This window comes from Alligator mississippiensis, chromosome 12 (genome assembly GCF_030867095.1).
Source record: "Alligator mississippiensis isolate rAllMis1 chromosome 12, rAllMis1, whole genome shotgun sequence".
In the NCBI taxonomy this organism is placed as follows: domain Eukaryota; kingdom Metazoa; phylum Chordata; order Crocodylia; family Alligatoridae; genus Alligator; species Alligator mississippiensis.
The window spans coordinates 28,734,535-28,759,831 of NC_081835.1; the positions used below are offsets into that span (position 1 = coordinate 28,734,535).

Genomic DNA, 25,297 nt, shown 5'->3' on the forward strand with positions numbered 1-25,297 from the left:
AGGTATCTTGAAGTCATGGGACAATGGGGATGGCTCACCCCCTGCACAAAGAACGTAGTTGTGTTTTGCAACCAGTTTGTGCAAGGAAAAGAGGTTCTTGGTTACCTCCCTTGCTGTTATGCACCTGAGCTACATATAAATGTAAAGCAGAGCTGTGATGGATGCATTCTCTTGATGATCATTGGTTTCTGTGTAACTACAGATTACTTCAGAAGGGGGCCCACAACCGCAGTCCAACATAATTTTTGCTGTCAGTGATGAAACAATTGCATCGGTGAACAGCGCAGGCCTTGTGAAAGGAGCAGCAGTTGGCAATGGGACAGTAACAGGAGTGGTACAAGCTGTTGATGCAGAGACCGGGAAAGTTGTTGTGGTTTCTCAGGTAACGTTTTTATGTGGGTTGCAGAAGGAATTAATGTTGATGCAGTGTGGTCCTTACCCAAAATCAGTAAGTTAATTGGTGTATCTGTTTTACTGGTTTCACTGGAATGAGGACAAATTTTGATTTCTATCTTCCCAGATTGTGACTCGCTGCACTCATTGTGAAAGTGAATTACGTCTTCGTTAATTTTAGTTGTGCATCTTTCCTCCACTTAAAGGGTTGAGTTCTGAACAAAATCCAGGGAAATCTCTTGAAAAGTGAATTTACTATCTTCAGGTTTGAATGATTAGTCTGATGAAAGGAACTGCCCAGAAAGGGTCTTAGTCTTGCCATACCACACCTCTGCAGTCCTGTTTAGAGACTTTGTTGTTACTTAGTTGGTGATGTTTATGTGGACATCACCGTACAGTTTAATCATAGTATACTCTGACCATAGTTTTGTCACACAAATGACCTACAGATTACATGTCAGGAGATAAACACATTCTGCATTTATCTAAGCCAAAATCTAACACAAATATCCAGATGCAGTCCATTCAAAACGCTGTTCCACACTTACCAGTGAGCCCTTAGCTAATGCTTTTAAATTAAGTACCAGAAACTGATATGTGTAAAGTATGGGGCCTGTTTTTGTTTTCTCTCCTGTTTAGTACTTTTTCTAAATCTAACAGTATAAATCCTTTTCTACAGCTAGAGCTTTGACTTAGCTGGATTTTGATGCATCTCTTATGGACAAGCATTCTGTATCAACCTGGTTTTGATTTGTTGTGTCAGTGTTTCTGTTAAAATTCCAAGGGGTTTTATTCAGTGTTGTTTCTGCAAATGTTTAGTTGATTTCCAACCCCACCCCTCATCAAGAAGAAGAACATCAAGATAAAGGACTTTAGCATAGTATATGTGAAACCTGTTGTATTTTATCGCTTACATTTGAATCAGGATCACACAAAAATAATCTAAAAAAATTACATTTCTTATTGCAATGAGACAGTCCTATCATATTATATTATCTGTTCTTGTAAATCTTTTTTTTTTAAAGTTTTCAACTGGTTGGGGCAGGTTTTAAAAACAAACGTGACAATGGAGGCATATTGGTTACAAGAAAAAGTTGGCCCTTGGCATATTGTTCCATTTATTACCAGCTGCGTAATAATTTTTTTTTTTCTACAATATTTAGTTTTATCTGCTCTGCTCTTATTTCAGCCACCTGGGTAATAATATCAGTTCACCAGCAAAGATTTCTGCTGTAGCAGTCAATGCCTGTTGCCTCCCACTTTCTTGTACCTTCTCTTACCCGAGGCTGCTTCAAGCCCAGTCTTACAATTTCAAGACAGGTAGAATGGCTACAGTGCAGGGATTCATAATGTCGGTTCTGATATTGCAGTGAGCTCTGGGCAAGGAGAGCCAAGTGCGCTGTCGAGTGCAATGCAGGGTTTGGGGCATCAAGCAGTAACAGGTACAGCTGGAGTACCTGTTCCAGTGTGTCAGACAGCTAATATTGAAAACAAAATCTAATTCACAGAGCACTGTTAATGAAATGGTTCGCTATTTACTGAACATTTTTTTTTCCTTTTAGGATAAAGTGGAAGTTGAAGTAGTACAGCTTCAGGCTATTAGAGTCCATGCTCCCATTACACGAATGAAAACTGGTACCCAGGTTAGCTGAGTTACACTTTTTTTTCTAATCTTAAATTTGTCTCTCTCCGTCTTCCTTGCTTGTTACTTTTTAATAGCTGTGAAAAGCAAGGTGCCAATTAAAATTACAAAGAAAGAAAATCTTAGTTTAATTGGTAAACATTTGCAGAACACCTAAAGTTCTAAATCAGCCTGATGTACAACAAATGTTCTATGAAAATATTTAACTCTCATATTTGTAATTACTTTTAATGACTTTTTAATTGAATGTGATGGTGCAAAAATTCACTGTGCTACATTGTTCTAAGAATTTTCTTTTCTTACTCTATCTGTTTGTACCATAATGAAACATTTGCTTAAACACAAGTTTCTTAGTCTTCTCCTTCCTGGCCTTTTAGTGACAGTTGCTTCTTTAAGACTGTTTCTCCAATCACAAGGGAGAATTACCTAAAGAGAATCAAGCAAGTACATGGGGAATAAGAATAAAAAGAATATAATTTATGCTCTTTCTTTGGACTTGTTAGTGCAGGTACACTGTTTTGTCCAGCCAATATTGTTGTCAGATATCCCTTTGAATCTGCACATGGGCAACTGGGGTCACCTGTGTTGGGGGGGGGTGGGGGGGGTCACGTGCTCTCCTCCCCCCCCCCCCAGCAGCCAGTCAGCAACCAAAGGGGTCCTCCATGGCCAATCTCACCAACCGGTGGGGGTGGTCCATGGCTGATCACACCGTCCTGAAAGCGTGAGTGGCACTCCCAGAAGCAGCCGCAGCACTCCCAGAAGTGCCAGCAGCACACCTGGCGCTCCCACCCCCCAGCCGGCACTTGCAGAGAAGGCACTGGTGGGAGTGTTGCCTGTCAGGGAGTGCACCAGCACTCTTGGAGGGGGGGGGGGAGGGGGTGCATGTGCACCCTTATGCACCCCCTACGTGTTGCCACTGAATCTGTAATTTAAATCTGTTCTTAATTATGTCATATTGCCTGGTTATATCATTTATGTCAATTGCTCTTCTTGCTTTGTGCTTACACCTTCCATATATTTGTGTGTAAATGATGTTTTCTGAGTGTTTGGGAGGGATGACCTGGAGCAAGCCACAAATCTGAACGAGGGAGAGAATTTTTAGGCAAAATAGTTAAAACAAGAGTGCTCAAGCTCCAGCCCATAGGCCAGATGTGGCCCACAGAGCCATAGCATCTGGCCCACAGGGCTTCCCATGGGTTGGGAAATTTGGTGCCAGGGGAGCAGTGGCAAGTAATACTACCCCCCACCCTCTGCCAAATGCCTAAGGCCCCGTTCTCACACACCTCCCCCCGCTCCCAACAGCTGGATTTGGCCCCTCTCAGGCCCTCCAACCATGTCCAGCCCATGGACAGACAGAATACCATCTATTCGGCCTGCAGTGGGAAACGGTTGGGTACCACTACATTAAAATATTCTTATAGTCTCAATTTTGGGGAGTATAAATGTGAGTCTCACACAGGATGGATACAAATTAGGCCTGTGCAAAGCGGCAAGTATTCACTTCAGATTTGGCTGCTTCAGAGGACAGTGATTCGCTTTGGAGATTCAAATCACTGTCCCGATCAGATTCCGCCGAATCGCATCTGAAAGATTCGGTGCCACTTCAGAAATTCGGCCATAGACTAAACAGGCAGTTGACATGGCTGGCTCCAGCTGGTGAATCTGTTGGGGTTTGGGGAGGGAAGGGGCATGGGGGAGGGAGGGATTGGGGCTGGGGCTGGAATGAGCTGCCCAGCCGGGACATGGAGGTGTGTTACTTGAGGTGGGGGGGCATGGGATGCAGGCATGGCAGTGCTGGGAGCAGGATCTATGCCCTGTTACCTCTGCCCAGCCAGGGGGGAGGGAGCGGGATGAGGGCGCAGCGTGCTCCAGGTGGAGAGGGGCAAATGGCAGCAGGGCATAGCCACTGCTCACAGCGCTGCTTCGCCTGCATCCCAGGCCCCGCCACACCGGCTGGCAAGCAGTGACAATGCAGAGTCCCCACTCCCAGCACTGCCGTGCCTACATCAGCACTGGGAGCAGGGACCCTGCTCTGCCACCGCTTGCCAGCCAGCACAGACAGACACAGGATGTGGGTGAGGCAGTACTGGAAGTGGAGGCTATGACCTGCCACTGCTTGCCTGCTTCTGCCTGCAGTGAGTCACGCCCACATCCTGCCCCCCCACCCTGGCTGGTGAAGCAGTAGCAGGGCACAGCTTCCGTTCTTGGCACTGCCACGCCCACATCCCCCACTCCCCTCCCCGAGTAATGCATCCCCCCACCCCGGCTGGGTAGCTTGTCCCAGCCCCAATCCCTCTCCCACACACCTTCCCTCCCCCCAACCCCAGCAGACTTACTATCTGGAGGCGGCTGTGTCAGCTGCCTGTGTAGCCTACAGCTGAATCTCCGAAGCGGCCAAATCTTTTCCAAAGCTTTTTCGAATTGATTCAGATGCTTCAAATCTATTTGGAGCTTTTAATTGGTCTCCCGATTCGATTCAGATTTAGTCTCCGAATCAGGCCAAATCTCCTCCGAATCAAATCAGCTACTGAAGTTTTGCACAGCCCTAATACAAATGTAACAATTATATTGTCATTAAGTGATGCATATATAAGGTGTTACACTATAACTGTTAGCTTCATGTGTTTCTGTAGCAATACAAGTCACAAGTATAGCATAACCTTGCAACTTTACCCATAAACTTTAGTTTTAATCCTGTTCTTTCAGAAGTATGTAGATGCAACTGTTACATTGTAACAGCTGATGTGGGTTCCAGAGTAGCAGCTCCTCTTCCCCTTTCTAAGTAGGTAATATGTATGTTTCTCCATAGCCTTACTTGACATTACTTTAAGAGTGTACTTGACAACAAATTTATTGTTAAGCATTCTTTCTGGATTCATAAATCACTTCACTTCACTTGTACATCTTGAATTTAATTACTGTATTAAGTCCTTGTTTGCATCTCAGAGTTCTGTCCCAAAGTTGCACTGTTTTTTAAAGGAAAGCTCTGTTTTTGTATTTCCAGATGCCAGTTTATGTGATGGGCATCACCAGTAATCAGACCCCTTTCTCATTTGGCAATGCTGTGCCAGGGTTAACATTCCATTGGTCTGTCACCAAGAGGGACATCTTGGATATCAAGACAAGACACAATGAGGTAAATTAAAGACATCTGGTATTTCTGTTTGCTCAAAAGGAGCAAACCAGTTTCACTGTCAAGCATGGGAATGTCTTTTATACCAACTCCAAATATTTCCTTGATCATTTTTTTTTTTTCTTATTTCAGGCTTCATTTCAGCTTCCAGCAAAATATAACTTCGCTATGGATGTTTATGGTAAAGTGAAGGGAAGGACAGGCCTGAAAGTTGTTGTTAAAGCCCTTGATCCTTCAGCTGGACAGTTTTACAACATGGAAAGGGAGCTATCAGATGAAGTCCAAATTCAGGTAAAATGTTCTTGTTCCCTGGATTATATTGAGAGTTTTAATCAATGCTTCAGAGTTGCATGAAATTCATGATGGTGAAGAATTCTTATGTAACAGTGCAGTTCAGGCTTAATCCATTTTACTTGACCTTACTATTGGTGGTATAACATATTTCTTATTCTTCAGAGATTTCTGTGGAACCCAGGGGACAGTCTTTGCCAGTGTCTGTATATAACTTGTTGAATTCTCTCTTCAGATGGGGCAGGACGAAAGTACTTTTTCTTCCTGCAGTATTATTAGAAGGAAAAAGAATACTCTAACATGCTATGGTGACAGGTGCTTTCTAAACTGGTGTGTCAGTAGATCCATTCAGATTTAGATTAATTTTGTGCTATGGGTGTTATACAATGACAGCGTGGGTTTCAACATCTCTTGAAGATCTTCATCACTATTGTCTGCTTGGGAATATGTCTTAACAGCAATATGCATTCTAGATAATAGAAATGTAATAATGCAGTGTTGTTATTTACAAGTAATATGTGTTATGGACTAATTATAGTCCTCATTTCATTTTAAATTTTGGCTCCCTTTTATAGGAACGTAAACTAATTTGCTATTTGTAGAAATGATCATTGTGGTCTGTCCTTAGTGAAATGGATTGGAAAGGTGGTGGCTTTTTTTAGCACAATATGTGCTTGTACTATGTCTACTAGATCCCACAACTCATTTTCTTTGGAGTCCAGAAATGTGGTGGGTCTTAACATCTCTCAGTGAACCAGTGTGGGGAAATGATCCCTGCCATGTGGATTTTACCACAAGAAAGGTTAGGGGAAGGAGAATTCTGTTATGTGCTTGTATAAACTCCATATGAAGTTTTGATGTGGTGTTAATCAAAGAAAATCTCCAAAATCCAGTAAACCAAATGTATTATTAGAAAAATATTCAATTTGAGTCAGTTGCTAAGTTCATTAAACTAGGAAATGACTACCCCTTAGAAAATGATACCAACGATTTAAATGCACCTCTTTCATAAAATGTTATTTTGTCCTATAAGCTTTGCCTTTTTTAAGAGATCAAATCTACCCTAATTAAACATTGCAATTTTAGAGAAACATTTTTAAAATCTTTGCGCTTTTCATCTTGAATGCTGCTATTTCAAACATGAGCGCATTTTTTATGTTAAAAGTGAATCAAACATCAACAACTCATAAATAGGTTTTTATCCCTTTTTTATGTTTGTAGTAAGGGAACCCTACTTTTACAAACATGTAAACAATTTCACTTATGCAAAAGGGCCCATTACAGTTAAATGTTAAAGTTACACCCATTAATAATTTATAGGATTGCCCCCATATTACAGAAACTTCCTAATTTATAAAACAACGACGTGGTGCAAAGTTTAACAAAACTGCCTTTACTTACCTCAGTTACACATCTCACTTTTAAATCTTGGCATATGATTGAATAGTGTGTTGCCATTGTTTTACATCGTCCTTGGGTTTAGTGAATAATGTGTCATTAAAATCAAATGAAAAAGTCCCAACGTAAATAAAGGAAGCTACAACAGCCACTTTTTAAAAAGCCATTCTTACTGACCTGGTTGCAGTGTCTGATTTATTATTATGGCAGTGGTGTTTAATAATACAGTTAGAACCTTCAGAAATTGGATAGCTAAATGTTTTACAACCAGAATTTAGTGTTAGAAGCACCAGGAAATATAAATGATGCTTCTCACGACTTCCAGATAGTAAATCAATGTGATTTGGGATGCAAATCAGTTGAATGAAAGAATTTTTAAAAATTCCAGAATGAGTAACTAGTCTGCACAGTACATTAAATGCATGTGGGCTGTTCAAGCCAAAAACTGGAAATAAAAAGAAATAAAAAGCTTAAATCAAATGTCAGTGCATGAGGAATTCCCTCCATTTTCTTCTTTTTGGTTTGTCTGTGTTTAGACAAACCACTGCTCATCTTAATGAAGGAAGATGTGACCCTGTGACAAGCACTTCTTTAGAAATGTTGAGGACCCTCAACTTCCATAGTCAATGAGAGCTAGGGATGTTTCAGCGGAGTCTGGGGCCATGTAAAGTCCTGAAACAGCTGGAGCAGCTCCACCTGTAAGCCAGAGCCTGGCAAACCCCAGCAGGCCCAGCTCCCAGACAGCATGCAGTGCCCTGCCAAGCCACGCTGCACCTGTGCCATGCGACAGCTGCTGCCCGGGTGCCAAGCGGGGGGAGAGGCCATCCCCACTGCCCCGTGCTGCATGGTGGGGGCTCTGCCATGAGTGCCCAGAGGCCCCGATCTGCTTTTGCACCCAGTGAGTGCAGAGCTTTAAAAAAAAAAAAAAAAAAAAAAAAAAAAGCTCTGCAGTCACCGGCTGTACCAGCAGGGATCAGGGCCTCTAGGTGCTTGTGGCAGAGTGCCCCCCCCTGCTCACAGCATGGGGCAGTAGAGGGGCAGCAGGGATTGCCTGCCCCTCCCTTGATACCCACACAACAGTTGCCCCCATTTGCCACCATTTGCTAATCCTTGTATTAAATTCAGTAAAGGGGTTAGTAATACTAAGTTATAAAAACATTCTTTTAATCTATTTTTTGGTTTGGTTTTGGTTTTGGAAGTAAAAATATTTAAAAAGTTAATTAGCTGTGCATTGCAGTAAACGAGTGGCTTATTTTCTAGGTATTTGAAAAACTTTGTCTAGTTACTCCAGATGTCAAAGCAGAACAGATCTTAATGTCACCAAATTCATTTATTAAACTTCAAACAAATAGGTAAGTGATAATTTTTCACATTGGGACTTTGTGTCAACAATTTGTTAAAGCAGTAAAGTATAATTCTAGATATATTAAAATAATTTTTCTCTGTTTCATTTAAAATGTCTTTCTGTTCATTCTTATACTGCATGATTTATTTCATGATTAATAGCACCTTATCTCCACATTTTTCTCTGTCAAAACATGGATTGGTGGTCTTGTGGTTACATTGCTATGGCTAGGAAGTCCATGAGTCAGGCATTTAAGCTTTTATTTTAAGACATGTTAAGAATCTGCAGCTGATGTCCATTGGAGTTTTTGATTGTTGGAGAAAAAATGATGTCTACACCACTACCTTCTCCAACAGAGGGAAGCTTTAAAATATGGTCAGGGCTATATTGGTTGCATCATCCAGTGGCTGCTTAACTGTTTTTAAAAATGAATTGAAATAAAATCCTATTATGATTCTGTAAACCATTGCTGGATTTGTTTGGATCCTATATTAGGCAAAACCAAGAAGATCCATAATTACGACTCTTCTTTGAAGGTGATCTAATACCTTCTGTAATGTTCTCTCCTGCATCAGTTAACATGGATTACTAATAAAGACAATGGAATTACTTGCAGAGTAAGACATTAAGCAGTATGAGAGCAAGTATCTTATTTTGGCTTTTAGAATAGATTTTATCAAAGGCGAGTACTGTGTGTTTGGTTCTGGAAACAGCTAAGAATGCTTTGTGTATGGCTCCCTGCCTACTCCACTGTCCTAAGGCAGTACCCTCAGTTTTGGGGGTGCCTTACCCAGGTTAGGGTCCGGTCAGTGCATAACAGCTCATTTTAATGCACATCTCCCATAAGTCAGACCATTTGCATTATTGCAGGCTCCCATCCAGGAATGTTGTATCAGAACATCTTATTCAAAAGCTAAACAAAGCCTTTTGATATTTGTTCTACCACAATGTGGCTAGTACAGGGGCGGGCAAAATATGGCCAGGAGAGGGACTTCTGGTGGCAAAGGTCAGGGGTTAGAGGGTTAGACTTCCAGTCACAAGATGGCAACCAGGGGGTGGGGCACCTGTCAAGGGGCGGGGCTACCCATGCAGCCCCTCGACCACTTGCCAAAACTTGTTTATCAGCCCTCCACCCAAAATAATTGCCTGCTAGTAGAATACTTTTTTGATGCTTGGTTTCCCTAAAGGAAAACCCAATATTCTCAGCTGAATGGGGAGCCCCTGGGGAGGAAAAAAGATCTTCGTATTTTATAGAGAATGTGTGTATGTAAGTGATAGTTAAAAACATCTAATGATTCAGAATGCCTACTAATTACTGTTTGTGTGAGCTCACTTTCTATTATTAATGGTAAATACCATGGAGAGAGTTTCTCCAAAAATTAACCTTGTGTACAAACAATTTCCAGAAAGCTAATGAGATCTACTTAATCATGTTTCTGACTTTATCTGTAATACCAGTGTTGACCCCGGCAAACTAATCTGCTTTTGAATACTGTTTACAGAAAGTGTCTGTGGAAGCTGTATAAAATAGCCTTATCCATTAGCATTCAGAATCAAGTTTACATCAGTGAATGATGACACTGCAGGGCAGTGGCAGCAAGTAGGTTTTAATATATGCCCAAGCACTGTTGAGATTTTTCTTCTCCAACAGGCTTGAACACTTGATTCTTAGATTACAACACAGAGCTTTGTGGCTTTAGAGTGAAAACATGATGGAAGAACACATTGAGCAGCCCTAGTTTATGATAGGTTTAAATAAAATATTGCTGTAAACATAGATTTATATCTCAAAAGAGGTTTTTTTGTTTTTGCTTTATCAAGGGACAGAGTGGCTTCCCTGAGTTACCGTGTGCTGGATGGTCCTGATAAAGTTCCGCTTGTGCAGATTGATGAGAGTGGCTTTCTTAACTCTGGATCTTTGATAGGATCATCAACAATTGAAGTAATTTCACAAGAGCCATTTGGAATCAACCAGACCATTGTAGTTGCTGTTAAGGTAGCATTTTCTTTTTCTCTTCACTAAAATCTGAACTAAAGTAGTTTTGTGTTAAAAGCATAACCGCCCATTTCACTAATTGGATAAAGTTAATTGAACCTTTTAAATTTAAATTCTGCAAAGCGTAAAATGTACATTTTAATAATTGCTTCTGTATTTTTAACATGGTGTTGGCACATCTATTAGATGGTAGTATAGCTATAAAATGCGTCTTTTCTTACAGCACGGCATTCTCAAACCCAGTACAATGGCTTTGTAAACTGGAAAAATATTGTCCCTGAAAGCTCTTTGAAAGTGATTGCTATCAACTTCATTACTCAAGGAGTGGGAAGGGATAAGGTCAGCTAAAGTCATGAATACACAGAGTCGTAGTACTCTATACGTAGTACCCAGGTTTTCCCCATAGGTAGTGTGTGCTGGGGAGACTGGAAGCAAGTGCAGGTGCAGAAATTTTCTTTGTTTTGTTTCCAAGCACTGTGGCATTCAACATGTATACATTGTATTGGGAGTACAGACAGGAGAGTGCTTATCCTCAGGTTTAAATTTAACTGCTTAGCTGCTGCCTAATGTCCTAGCAAGCTGGGCACGATAATCTTCAGGATTGTCTTATAATTTGTGCAGTGCTAAAATTCTCTGAAATGTCATTGGTTCAAAGAAAGCACAAAAGCCACAGTAGGAACTAGCAGTTGGGAATTAAGTCTCAGGCTGACTAAGTATCTTTCTTCCACATAATTTTTATGCCATAATTTTACCTTTCTAGTTTAGCATGTTATGGAATTGATGGTCCATGGTTCTGTCCTTTTGCTTTCCACACCAAAGTAATGTGAAGGACCAAGTATCTTCTATATCAGGAGTTCTCAGTCTTTTTCTTCCTGAATTCCCCCCCACCCCCCGCCTGCTGTAAAAACTCCATGGCTCACCTGTGCCACAACAACTGCCCAACTCCACATCCCTGGGTTGGCCCACTTGCCTGCAGTGCTGCCCACAAAATGGAGGCTGTGGGGCCTGGCGGGGTGGGCTCACCCCTGTCCCCAACCCTGCCCCTTCCTTGGGACTCGCTTCAACCCTTGGGGATCAAGGCAGCTCCTCCTTGTGCCAGGCTGGGCTGGGCCAGGCAGACCCCCTGAGACCTGCTTGCAGCAGCTGAGAACCATTGTTCTGTGTACTCCCTCAGTGACATGTCTAGGGAGGGGCACCCACCCCGGGCGCTAAGTTATGAGGAACTCTGGAATTGCCCCTGCAGAATCTGCACCCCAGCACCAAGAGCAGCCCCACAGCTTACCCATGCCAGGAACTCCAAAACAGTCCCCAGCTGTTGACACTGCTTTAAGAGCAGCAGCCAGGGCCAGCAGAGCACGTGGCAGCCGCAGCCACAGCAGTTCAGCCAGGGACTTTTTAGGGCCTCTCCTCCTGCTTTCCTACAGAGTTTGCCCAGGTCACCAACTCCTCTTGTCAGGCCTCTGCAATCCCTCTTCAAGATGAAGCCACGTTCACCTCCCCATCCTATGCCTCTTACTTTGGATTCTCTTCTCTCAAGCATGTCGCTGTAATGGAAAGGGACAGAGCATGCTATAAAGCCAGAACAAGGGAGGTGAAATGATCCTCAGCAGAGGCTGGGGGTGGTTTCCATATATGTATTTCCCTTTTTATTCCCTTACTGTCTCTAACCAGCAAATGATGTCCCCTTCCTCTGGGGAGACAAATTGATTCCATTTGCTTCCTGGCCTTCTCTTTTAAACCTTACCTTCTTAGTAGCGAGTCTGAGGGCTGGCTGGCCGGCCCATCCATTTTCCTGTTATCTTAGATAACTAGATACACAGAGTAGTTTGGTATTTATCCCTCTGTCCAGAAAGTTAGCCTAGTGGAAAAGTAGAGATACTAGTTTGAAAGTCAGTATTGGTCTGTTCTCCTTGCTATCTTCTGAATGCAGCCGGGGGTGACATTTCCTTGGATCTGTTCCTAGCTATGTTTGCTTACCTGACTACAAGTGAACAGGGCTTAATTTCTAAGCTCCTCATCTTGCTAGTCCAAGAAATGGACAAAATTCTGTTTTATCAATTGTTTCATGACTTCTGGGTGATAATGGCTAGTTGATTGTAATTGTGGCTTTTTAAAGCTACTTATGTAATATAAACACAGAGCCACTAGAAAACGGACTGATTTAAGCCCTGAGGCAGGAGGGCAGATCATATTTGTACTTACCAGGAATACCGGGAAGGGAATTGTATTTCTGAGTCTTGTGTTCTCCCTACTAGTTTCAGCTAGAAGGAGTAACTTGCCACAGCCTTGTAAAGTGTCTCTCTTCTCCCTGACTCAACTCTGCTGGGTCCTGACCCAGTGGTTGTGATTGTCAATAAAAAGACACCCATTCTTTTCAGTGGATACTGGATCAGAGGCCCCAGGGTCAGTGTGTTGCCATGGTGGAGATGCACCCTCTGTCTGTCCATTTCTCTGCAACACTGCAACTCAAGATTCTGCATTCTTTGAGATGGGGACTGTCTTTTAGCTGCATGGGTATACAATATCTGCTATGATCATTTAATGTGTCTACCACAGGTGCATAGCTGACTTGCTGTACTGTAGCATTGTGGTGCCTTACAGTCTTTTAATGTACCCATCTTCACAGCACTTGTCCATCCTTTTTATGGATGAGAAATTGAGTCGCTAAAAAGGTATAGGATAGGGTATAGGTATGCAAATAAGTTCCATGGAGGGGGTAAACTACTTGGGGGTTTTTTTTCATTTTCTATGGAGTTAAAGCCATCCATATGACAGGTCCTGCAGACCACAGTAGCTGGAAAGCAACTCTGTAAACCCCTAACCTAATTTTCCTCTGGATAAATTATTCATGTGCCTGTGTCCTAAGGGCACCTAGACACATGACAGAGCTCTGCTCTGATGCATGCTAATTAATTGATTACCGTATTTTCGCACATATACCCCGCCCACGGGTATAAGCTGCGCCCACATATAACCAGCGGAAAATTGTATTTTTGTAAATGTCGGTGTATACGCCGCACCCGTGTATTCCCCGCGGCGGCGTATACACGGGGAAGCGGCACAGCCCGGCCCGGCAGCGGCAGCGCAACCCGGCCTGCCCAGGCCCAGCAGGGAGGCTACGCAGCCCAGCTCACCCTGGCCCCAGCCCCCGCTCCAGCGGCAGCACAGCCCAGCCTGCCCGGGCCCAGCGGGGAGGTGGTGCAGCCAGCCCCGGCTCCCACGGTGGCGCAGCCCAGCCTGCCCTGGCCCCGACCCCCACGGTGGTGGTGGCGGCGCATCCTGGCCTGCCTGGGCCTAGCGGGGAGGCAGCGCAGCTGGCCCCGGCCTCAGTGGCAGCGCAGCCTGGCACAGCCGGCCCCCACGGCGGCACAGCCGGCTCCCATGGTGGCGCAGCCAGCCCCAGCCCCCGCGGTGGCGGCGGCGCAGCCCAGCCTGCCCGGGCCCAGCGGGGAGGCAGCGCAGCACAGCCTGGCCCGCCCCAACCCCGGCCCCCTGCAGTGGCGCAGCCAACCCTGGCCCCTGCGGCAGCAGCCCAGCCTGCCTGGGCCCAGCAGGGAGGCGGCGCAGCCCGCCCTAGCCCCAGCCCCCCCGCGGGGAAAAAAAGTCCGCCAATAGCCTGCACCCCCGTATAGCCTGCACCCATCCATTTATTTGTAAAATTGCGCATACTCCATGGGATATATGCGCAAAAATATGGTAATTGAGTCTGCTGGAGCATGCTAATTTAGCATGGACCTTGGTTTCATAAAATCACAGAAAATTAAGGTTGGGAGGGACCTCAGGAGATTCTTTTAGCTGCAACTGTACTGCAAAAGCAGAAGCACATAAAACAGTGTGGGTATTTTGGCAGCGTTTGCTCAAAAGAGGCTGTTATTTAAAAACATTGGAAGTAAGGAGTGAACTAGTACATGGGAACTTTGTGAGGAAGTAAGTTCAGCACTAGCTCTGGTCAGCCTAAGTATCAATAAAATTAATGCCAGGAATCTTCAGAGAGCTGAGGTGTTTTTAAAATGAATGAATGAATTCTGCTTTCATCATATTAGACTTAGCAGTTGTCCTTTGCAGATCATAAACTTGAAATCTGTCATGGAAAATGCAACTTTTGTTTGTTAGTTACATCAGCTTTTTTGGGCAGATGGCTGTATACACTGATATTTTAGACCCTGGTTCAGATGTGTCTAAGATGCAGCTTGCTTGAGGCCAAAACTGTCCTTTCTTTTTAAAGTTTTGACATGTACATTGTGAGATAAAATTTAAAACTCTCTTATCTGAGTTCAGAAAAGGGGCTTTGCTACCAGGTAGGCTTGAGGGAGCCATTTAAAATACTCTTTTTCCATGTACTTGTGAACTTCTTTTTTTCTTCCTTTATCCATTCATTATTTACATTCCAAAAAGCAATACCAGTGAGTATACATATCCCTTTACTTTTGATAGTAAACCTAGTTAAGCTGAGCAGGCTGTCCTTTTAATTAATAAATAATGGAATTGCATATCTACAACACAAACATTTGTGAATTCATCATCTTAAAAAAGTTTCCTTGCAGTTAAGTGTTGCTGCAGAAATCATCTTTGCTTTTTTGCATAGTGTAACTCTTATTTCTTTAAACAGCTCAAAGGTTCTGAGAGGGATTGCAAACTTGTTCCGTCTTGTCTGAGGGGTCACTGAGACAGTAAAATGCAGCCAGCTGACTAGTCGGGGTTTAGCAGATGAAAGGGGGGCCATGACTGACAGATTTCTTGCAGCCCAGCCCTTCCAGTTGAGCACACCGTGGTCAGCCTACAACATGCAAAATCCATAGCAGTGTGCCTACACTTTCTCCATGCCCCATGATCATCTTGGGTGAGCTGCTGTGCTGTACTTCTCAGATGTACATCACAGAACTTGCATGCCAATGGAAGCTGTTGAAACTAAGGTGTCTTTCATGGCCTTCCAATCCTGGGGTGCTTTGCATCCTCAACAAAATAGCATTAACCCAGAGGTTATTCATAGATTCATAGATGTTAGGGTCGGAAGGGACCTCAATAAATCATTGAGTCCGACCCCCTGCATAAGCAGGAAAGAATGCTGGGTCTAGATGACCCCAGCTAGATACTCATCTAACCTCCTCTTGAAGACCCCCAGGGTAGGGGAGAGCACCACCTCCCTTGGGAGCCCATTCCAGACCTTGGCCACTCGAACTGCGAAGAAGTTCTTCCTAATGTCCAGTCTAAATCTGCTCTCTGCTAGCTTGTGGCCATTGTTTCTTGTAACCCCCGGGGTCGCCTTGGTGAATAAATACTCACCAATTCCCTTCTGTGCCCCCGTGATGAACTTATAGGCAGCCACAAGGTGGCCTCTCAACCTTCTCTTGCGGAGGCTGAAAAGGTCCAGTTTCTCTAGTCTCTCCTCGTAGGGCTTGGTCTGCAGGCCCTTGACCATACGAGTGGCCCTTCTCTGGACCCTCTCCAGGTTATCCGCATCCTTTTTGAAGTGTGGCGCCCAGAATTGCACACAGTACTCCAACTGCGGTCTGACCAGCGCCCGATAGAGGGGAAGTATCACCTCCTTGGACCTATTCGTCATGCATCTGCTGATGCACGATAAAGTGCCATTGGCTTTTCTGATGGCTTCGTCACACTGCCGGCTCATGTTCATCTTGGAGTCCACTAGGACTCCAAGATCCCTTTCCACCTCTGTGCCACCCAGCAGGTCATTCCCTAGGCTGTAGGTGTGCTGGACATTTTTCCTCCCTAGGTGCAGCACTTTGCATTTCTCCTTGTTGAACTGCATCCTGTTGTTTTCTGCCCACTTGTCCAACCTATCCAGGTCTGCCTGCAGCTGTTCCCTGCCCTCCGGCGTGTCCACTTCTCCCCATAGCTTTGTGTCATCTGCAAACTTGGACAGAGTACATTTGACTCCCTCGTCCAAGTCGCTGATGAAGACATTAAAGAGTATCGGTCCAAGGACCGAGCCCTGCGGGACCCCACTGCCCACACCCTTCCAGGTCGAGACCGACCCATCCACCACAACTCTTTGGGTGCGACCCTCTAGCCAATTCGCCACCCACCAGACTGTGCAGTCATCCACATCACGGCCTCTTAACTTGTTCACCAGTATGGGGTGGGATACCGTATCGAAGGCCTTCCTGAAGTCTAAGTATACGACATCCATCCCTCCTCCTGTGTCCAGGCGTTTCATAACCTGGTCATAGAAAGAGACTAGATTGGTCAGGCACGATCTGCCCGCCACAAACCCGTGCTGGTTTCCCCTCGGCATAATTTGTCCTGCTGGGCTCTCACAAATGTGAGCCTTGATAATTTTTTCAAAGACTTTACCAAGGATGGAGGTGAGACTGACCGGCCTATAGTTGCCCGGATCCTCCTTCCTCCCCTTTTTGAAAATGGGGACCCACATTAGCCCTTTTCCAGTCCTCCGGGACTTGGCCCGTGTGCCACAAGCGTTCGAATATTCCCGCCAGTGGCTCTGCAATGATGTCGGCCAGTGCCTTCAGCGCCCTCGGATGGAGCCCATCCGGGCCTGCCGATTTAAAGGCATCCAGTTCTTCCAAATGACTCTGCACCACCTCAGGATCTACGTATGGAAGTCTGGCACCTTGCTGCTGCCTCTCTACAACCCCAGTGAGAGACTTGTCGTGCCCCTTGCTTAGGAACACTGAGGCAAAGAACTCATTGAGGAGTTCAGCCTTGTCCCCCCTATCTGTCACCAATTGTTTCTGCCCATTTAGCAGCGGTCCTATTCCTCCCTGGGCCTTCCTTTTACTCCCAATATATCTAAAAAACAATTTCTTGTTGTCTTTTTCTTGGGTTGCCATCCTCAGCTCCATGGTAGCTTTGGCCCGCCTAACTGCCTCCCTACAAGCACGAGCAGAGGAGGTATATTCATCTTTAGTGATCTCACCCTGTTTCCACTTTTTATGTGCTCCCCTTTTGGCCCTTAGGCTGCCCTGGATTTCTCTGGTCAGCCATGGAAGCCTCCTGGCCCCTTTCCCTTTTTTGCCTCGCTCGGGGATCGTCTTGCTTTGTGCCCGAAGGATCGTTTCCTTTAGGCACAGCCACCCTTCCTGGGCTCCCATCCCATCAAAACTCCTACTCTGCAGTGCTTCCTTGACTAATCGCCTGAGTGCTTTGAGATCAGCTTTCCTAAAGTCTAGCACTTTCACCCTACTAGTTACCTTACCCACTCGATGTCTTATGTTGAATTCTGTTATAAGATGATCACTGTCTCCCAAATGGCTACCGATCTGGAGGTCCCCTATCATGTCATCCCCTGTTGCCAATACCAGATCCAGTATGGCATTCCCCCTAGTGGGACCATGCACCTCCTGTGTCAGGTGGAGGTCCTGTTATGTCTAAGTTGTAACAGTTTCTTGCCTGGGGTGGAGCAGAAGTGATGGTTTGACCCTTTGTTCTTATACACTTCAAACACCCTTCCTTATGCCCCAGTACCTGCAGATCCATAAGGTTTTTTAAATCTTGCTGGGAAGAAATCTGCAGATTATTAGCTCTCTCATGTATCTGGAGCTTTATGGTTCTTCTTTACAGGATTACTGCAGCACTTCTCATTTGTGCTTTTGTTACATGTCATTATTTCTCACTGCTTTTGCTCACAGTGCTCCAAGAGCAGGAAATATTTTGCAAGCATACAATGAAAGGTAATATGCACTGAAATTATAAAGTCCATCTCTCAACGATGCCGTAACCGCCAAACTAAAAAAGTGAAGGGTTTCATAAAGAATTCTTATATCTATATCTGCAAATTATTTTAAATAAATTTATCTTATAGGCACTAAAGCAATTTTACTTAATGTCTTCTCTTACTAATGTTATGCAGGTTTATCCTGTTTCCTACTTAAGAATCTCTACAAGTCCTGTTTTGCACACACAAAACAAGGAGGCTATGTTGGCTCTACCACTAGGTGTGACATTAAGCTTCACTGTCCATTTTCATGATAACTCTGGAGATACCTTCCATGCACACAATTCTGTGCTCCACTTTGCAACCAACAGGTGAGTCTATGCTGGAGTGTGAAATGTAGCTGCAGCAAAGGAATGACAAGTACACTGTAACCTACTCATGGCAGATGCCTTATTAAATGAAAAGAGGAAACTGTCAATTGTATTTCTGTTGCCTGGATTGGAGGCACCAAAGAAAAGTTTCCTCACATAAAAAGTGTTCACTCTTCTGAAGGGCCATATCTGAGAAAAGGTCTCCTCTTAGTAATCTGTAGTGACCTGGCAAAATGAAGTTGTGGCTAGACAGAGACAGCAGTAACTGCTGATACAGGTATTTTACTCTGAAGTGGTTGTGAACCATTCTGTCACACACATTGTTGCCTTTGTAAGCAAGTAAATCTAATTAGCATTGGATCCACCATTCCTCTCTGCATTTTTTGTCACGCTTACTTTATCATCTTAAAATAAATATGAAACTACTTGGAGCAGGGACTTTATATTCAGATGCATTTGTACAGAATTTAGTATGTGGGGCAAATCCTTGGAGGGACTTTTAGGTGTCACCTATAAAAAATGGTAATGATCATGCATAGTTAGCAGGAAAAATAGCCGCTCCCCAGAAATTATGCACAAAGCTTGTTTTCCATGGAATTCCTGATGCTCATACTTTAATGAGAATGAATAAGAAAATTAAAGATTTGGGTTTAAGCTATTCTATCTTCCTACTCATGAATGTGTTACTATACTGAATGTCCTGGTGAATGTCCAAATAGTGACAGTAGTTGGAAGACACAGAACTAGTAGAGTCAGAAATTATAGCTGACATGCCTTGTTAGGCCAGTTCCTAGCGTTTTCATATTATTGTTTCTTAGTTCCATAAAAAGGTTGAAAGAAGAGAGACTCTTATAAATTGAAAAATCTGCTTAAAATGACCAAAAATACCAAAAGAAGATAATTATGACCTCAAGCTTTCCTTGTTATAAAACACTTCTTCATTTTGTGTTTTTTGTCAGTCTTGGTTAGTCGATAACCATCGCCAAAACAGCAAGATAGAGTGATTTTAAAATCCTGATTTAATATCAGTCACACAGCAGGTAAAGGTACTAAGGAAAGCAAAGGTATTAATGGATTTCTTGAAAGTTAAAAACATTTCTTTTATTGCTAGAGATGATTTTGTGCAGATTGGGAAAGGAGCCACAAACAACACGTTTGTAATCCGAACAGTAAATGTTGGCTTGACCTTGCTTATGGTTTGGGATGCAGAGCACAGTGGAATTGCAGACTATGTCCCCCTTCCAGTGCAACATGCCATTTTCCCTGAGCTTGTGGATGTGGTAGTAGGTGATGTCATCTGTTTGAGTACTTCATTGATCAACCAAGAAGGTAAAAAACCATTTTTAAGTCCTTGCATTTTAAAGAATTGTTTTAAGTCATTTCAATGTTGACTTTTCAGCAACTCTAAATTACCATGGAAACTTTCTAGTGCTGTGCATTGTGACATTCTCAGGAAAACCAAATATATTATTTATAATGATGTTCGTAATCAAATGTCACCCACTATTCTTGCAAACAACAAAAATAGGCTTGATCGACTCTTCTAATCTTAACTGTATTATTTAACAAGTCATTTGCACTGAACCTTTCAGCATCAGACTTCTGCAATTTGTATTCAGTTGATATTCAGATATAAAGCATTGTGGAAAACATTCACTTTCTTAACGGGGACAAAATGATGAGGTCCTTACATGATTCCCTACTCCAGTGGTCAGCAACCTTTTCAAGCTGTGGGTTGGCTTGGTCCAGTTCAGGTCAGAGGAAGCCAGGTATTAGGACCCATTTGCTGCCACAACCACTTACAGCATGGGCAGCATGGGGAGAGCATCTGCTGCTGAAGCCCTCTGCCACCAAATATTGCCAGAGCCTTATGTCCACAGGCAAGATCCAGCCCATGGGCCTTAGGTTACCAACCCCTGCTCTACATCATTTTTTGGCTTAACCCTGGTTTTTCCATAGAGGTGCACTGATATATCAGTCCATATCATATCAGCACCAATAAAAGGAAAATTGACATTATCAGCAATCAAATTTTTTTGACTGGTGTAGCCAATAATGTCACCAGTAAATGCTGCTGCATGTACACAGCTGCAGTATGCATGCAGCCAGGAATGCAGCCCGGCAGCTTGGAGAACAACTTTCAGCCAGTAAGTCTGTGTGGGAGAATGGGTGTGGGAAGGGGCAGATCAAGGCCCCCATGATGAGGGAGGGAGTGGGGCAGGGGCAGGTTCTGCCCAGCTGGGACAGGACACAGGATGGAGACATGGGCAGCTCATCTGGGGGATGTAGGGGGATGGGGTTGGGGAGGGGGGCAGCTCCCCACCACTGTGTGTACCCCTGGGGGAGGCATGGGGGGGCATGTGCCCCCCAGATTTGTGCACAGGGTGAAGGTAAGCTGTGTACTGCAGGCTCAGAGCTGGGGGTTGCAGCAGCCTCTTCCCAGTGGGGAGGTCTGAGCTGGGGCTGTGCTTGGGGCAGGCAGTAGCTGCACTGGGAGGAGGGAGCTACAGCAAATTTTGTGGTGTCTGTAGCCCACCCCATAGCCTCCCCTCCCAGTACCACCATCACCTCTCCCCCACCCACCCACCCTGAGTGCAGCCCCGGCCAGCACCCCCTCTGGGAAGAGGCCAGCACAGCCCTTGGCCTCGAGCCCACATCAGGAAGCCCACCCTTGCCCCACACACAAGTCTGGGGGGCATGTGCCTCCCATGCCTCCCCCGGGGGTGCATGCAGCAGTGAGATCCACGCCCGCTAGATGAGCTGCCCATGGCTCCATCCTGCACCCCATTCCGTCCCAGCTGGGCAGCTCCTGCCACAGCCTCACTCCCTCCCTCACCGTGGGGTCCTCAGTCTGCCTCCCCTATGCCTCTTCCCCACCACCCAGATTTACTGGCTGGACGCTGCTCTCCAAGCTGCAGTGCTGCATGTCGGCAATCAGGTCAGGTCAATATGGCTGGTTAATAATTGGCCATCAGTATTGGCCAAAAAAATCTTTATCAGTGCACACCTGGTTTTCCAGTCTTGAATTTGCAAGTCAGTTGGAGTTAAGCTGGTCTGGTGCAACTGAGAACAATGTGGCCTCTAAAGTGGGGACCCCACAATTAGCTTCCTTAGGTAGTGGAAAGCATGAAGTGGTGTGTGTGTGTGTGTGTGTGAGCACAGGTGCACCCACACATGTGCAATCTATTCTGAATACATCCATGGCAAGGATACTACAATTAACAAACTGTATACAAGTTAATAATGTGTTTAATTTACAAATGATCTTTTCTCACAGGTCTACCAGGAGTATGGATCTCTTCATCAAACAGTGTTCTTCAAGTTGATGCGAAGACTGGTGCAGCTGTGGCAAGAGATTCGGGAGTTGTCAGTGTTTATTATGAGATTCCTGGACTACTTAAAACGTACAGGGAGGTAAGCCATTTTTAGTTTCCACAAGCACCACAGAAATGTGTCACTGTCTGGCTATATATTTCTGGATATTTAACAATGTGATTTTAAAAACTTCTCTTGCTGTCACTTGTAAATACATGAATGTTCCTATTTCTAGACTGTTCATCTTGAGCAGAGGATGAATGGATACAATGTATTTGGCATATATCCAAATGCATCAGGGTTGTAGTTTGTATAATTTGTGTTTAAAGAAAGCAATTTAACTTAATTTGTATTTTTAGCTTACTCTTATCTATTACACTTCATTTCTTGACTAAGTTGGTTCCAGATGCTAAAAAAACTTTTGATTTAAGGCTTTGTTTTTATAAGTAAAGTTTCACTGTTGGATGAGATGCCAACAAGAAAATTTGTAAGTGCATCCACCACTCAGTACCAGTTTCAGTTAAAAGTTGCGTTTATTATCTTCCCTAGAATGGTTCTGTCTGCACTGAATTCAGACTATCAGAAGGCATGAGTACCAGACATTTTAAAACTCAATTTAAATGCAGCTTTGTGTGCCTGTTAAACAGATTTATTTATATGGGATTAATAGAAATAGCAAAATGTTTTTTGAAAGTAAATGGACTTTAAAGAGCAATTTCTAAAATTAGAGAAATTCAACTTACCAAAAAAGTGCATCTTTGTTTTGGTATGTATATGTAGGCAGAAGTAAATCTGTGATTCACTACTGTACCTGCCTTAATTTGTATTTATTTCAGTCTTCAGTAACAGTGTGCTTTGATGTCTTTTGTTTTTTTTTTAGATATTGATTACTATACCTCAAAGGACTGTAGCGATGCATGTAAGTGGAGTGAAAACAAGCTTACAAGGAGTTGTGGCTTCAAAAGTCATAGTCGCAGTTGGGGAAAGAAGCAGAAATTTGAAAGGTACTGTGATGAAACATTTTCCACTGGCCTATTTACCTCATGTTTGTACATTCCAAGTACTAGTGCTTAACTAGCATCTCTTTAGCTACATGAGGACTCATTAGAGACCCACTGCAGAGCCTCTCAGAGGCAGAACTCATTGGGAGCATCATACTAAGTTATTTACTTAGTAGTTTGTTACTTTTTATACAAATATGTAAGCTTCCTAGCACTTAATGTAGAATAAGGGTGACTGGGGAGAAAATGCCTTCCTGATTACTAAAAGGAAAGGGAAGGCAGGAGCTGAGACAACCTCCCAGGAGCCATGCTATGTAAGTGACTTACTATACCGGGGCAAGCAAAATACAGCCCACAGGCCACATCCAGCCCACCAGGCACTTTCATCTGGACTCTTGGCACCCAACAACAAATTGTACCCCGCCCAGCCCTTCTAACAAAAATGGTGGGAGCAAGGTGCCCATTCCCCTCCACCCCCCAACATAACCTATTGCACCTTGCTCCCACCTTCATGGGCAGAAGGGCCTGGCCCAACCAGCATCCACTTCTGGGCAGGGCTACTGCTGCCACTGCTACAGCCACCCTGGGAGATCTGTTTGGCTTCTGTGGCAGCCCACTCGCTCCAAGCAGCAGATAGGGAAGAGGCAGGGGTGCGGGGGAGCTGCAGCTGCGTGGGGGCAGGGAGTGTGGGGCTGGGACTGACAGCAGTGCAGAATCCATGCCCAGGGCAGCAGTGGGAGCACAGAGCTCGGGTGGCCAGGATGTGGGTGAGAGGGAGGGTAGGGGGTGTGGGGACCCCCACACCCACTCCCCCACATGGCATGCAGCCCCTGCTGCTAGCAGCAGTAGCAAGCAGGGGCACTCAGGGCACCCATGCCCCACACAGCCACTGGCACCCGGCAGCACACAGCTCTGGCAAGCTCTGCACGTGGGAGCGAGGAACACAGCCTGCCTGGCCGACCTCTCTTGCAGGGGGTACCACGTGGTGCACGAGCAGCTCCCACACTTGCATGGCACCAGGGGAATCCCTGTGCTGGGGCTGGCTGCCTTCCCTACCACCTACCATGCAGGTCCCAGGACTATAGGGGGTAGGGAAGGTAGCTGGCTTCAGCACAGGGCTTCCCCAGGTGCTGCATGAGTGCCAGGATGTGCACGTGCCCCGCACAGAGCTCCTGAGATCCAGATGGGCCAGGCAGGCTGTGCTTCTCGCCCCCCACACAGCACTGACTGAAACTGTGCACCACCGGGCACCAGCACCTGCGCAGGGCATGAACGCCCCAAGTGCCTCCATGGGCAGCAGGGTCTGCATCATACGCATATACCCCCCTCACACACCCCACCATACACACACACCCCCACACACACAATAGACAACAGTAAGACTTTATTTGGAGTCTCTAAATAGTACACAAACACGTAACATGATAAATATTTTTTGTAATACAATTAAAATATGTTATAGCAGGTGTTTGACTTTTAGTGTATGATTTGGGTTTTTTCTGGTTCCAAGATGGCAACCCTCCCCTTCCAAAATGAATATTTCTGGAGGGCAAGGGGTGGGACTTCCAGTGGCAAAGGTCAGGGGTTAGGGGATGGGACTTCCAGTCCCAATATGGCAACCAGAGTGCGGCGCAACTGTCAAGGGGCAGGGACAGATACCAAAATTTGTTTAAGCGGCCCTCCATCCGAAATAATTGCCTGCCCCTATACTACACTATAGAGTTCACTATTCTATTTGATTAAGTCAATTAAGTAGTTGCATCAGCACGTGAGGAATTTTTGAACCACAAGAAAATACCATCAAATAATGATGCAATATCATGTCAGTAATGCCACCACCATCAGGATGACACATTGTGATTCTTTTGGGGCCCAGGAGCCAGATCAGTTGTTAACATGTGAACATTGCGGTCCCATGCTAGGTGGGGGCGGTTTTGTAATGATCGTAATTCCATAGTGCTGTGAATAGCTACACATTCAGAATGAACTTTTGATCTGTTCAATTGGAAAAAAAAAGCAACAACATTATGACCAAATGTAAACTTCTCTAAATTGCTCTTTCATATGGCTGCTTAATTTGTAATATATTCTTTTGTGGTGTAGAAGGAAAATTGGAAAAAATGTTTATTAAATTAGCTAACTCAGAGTAACAGAGTGGACTTGATCAGACAGCCCACAGAGAATTTAAACTGTCAATCAAAAAGGAAAATAAAATTGAAAAATTCTCAACTTTTGGGGAAAAGTGAAAGGAATGGCAATAATTCTTGCCAGAAAACGTTCCCTTATTTGCAATCAGCTAGATACCTGGCTAAACAAATGGAAAAGGAGAGGATCCTACCAACTTCCTCTTCTACTAGAGCTGGTTGGAAGTACAAGCAAATGTTAAAGGATATATAGTGAAAATATACTTGAACCTTTACTCTAGACCTATGTAAAAGGCCTTCAAAATCTAGTATAGGCAAAATTAGTGCCTGTGACTGGCTCAACATTCGAGGCCCTACAGACTAAAACTATTTTTCAACAGTGACAGCTACAACAGGAAAAATCAGCTCACAATCCACATGTTTTGTCAACCTTGTATCACAGGAACTGTTCCTAGAAGTGACTAAGATTAGTGTCCAAAGCAATCTGGCCTTGGTCTTTCTGCTTGTATTTCCAGTCACAGAATCAGTTTTTAATGACTGGTTTTGTGATCTAGATATTTTTTCAAGCATGTTGTGTCCAACTTTTCTCACATAGACCATGGCAAGGTGTACTTCAAGCCAGTGCCAAGTGC

The 25,297-nt window shown here is 44.4% G+C and overlaps 1 protein-coding gene across 2 annotated transcripts in view; it reads left to right on the forward strand.

Annotated features, from left to right (window-relative positions):
* NUP210 (nucleoporin 210) overlaps positions 1-25,297 on the forward strand; it is a 126,745-nt gene that overhangs the window by 90,231 nt on the left and 11,217 nt on the right. For both annotated transcript variants that reach the window (XM_019495401.2, XM_059715830.1), the window contains 10 exons: positions 203-382; positions 1,956-2,036; positions 5,040-5,171; positions 5,301-5,459; positions 8,118-8,209; positions 10,024-10,198; positions 18,030-18,205; positions 19,317-19,534; positions 21,483-21,619; positions 22,401-22,524. In XM_019495401.2, coding sequence (XP_019350946.2) covers positions 203-382; positions 1,956-2,036; positions 5,040-5,171; positions 5,301-5,459; positions 8,118-8,209; positions 10,024-10,198; positions 18,030-18,205; positions 19,317-19,534; positions 21,483-21,619; positions 22,401-22,524 — 1,474 coding nt within the window. The remainder of the gene's footprint in view (positions 1-202; positions 383-1,955; positions 2,037-5,039; positions 5,172-5,300; positions 5,460-8,117; positions 8,210-10,023; positions 10,199-18,029; positions 18,206-19,316; positions 19,535-21,482; positions 21,620-22,400; positions 22,525-25,297) is intronic.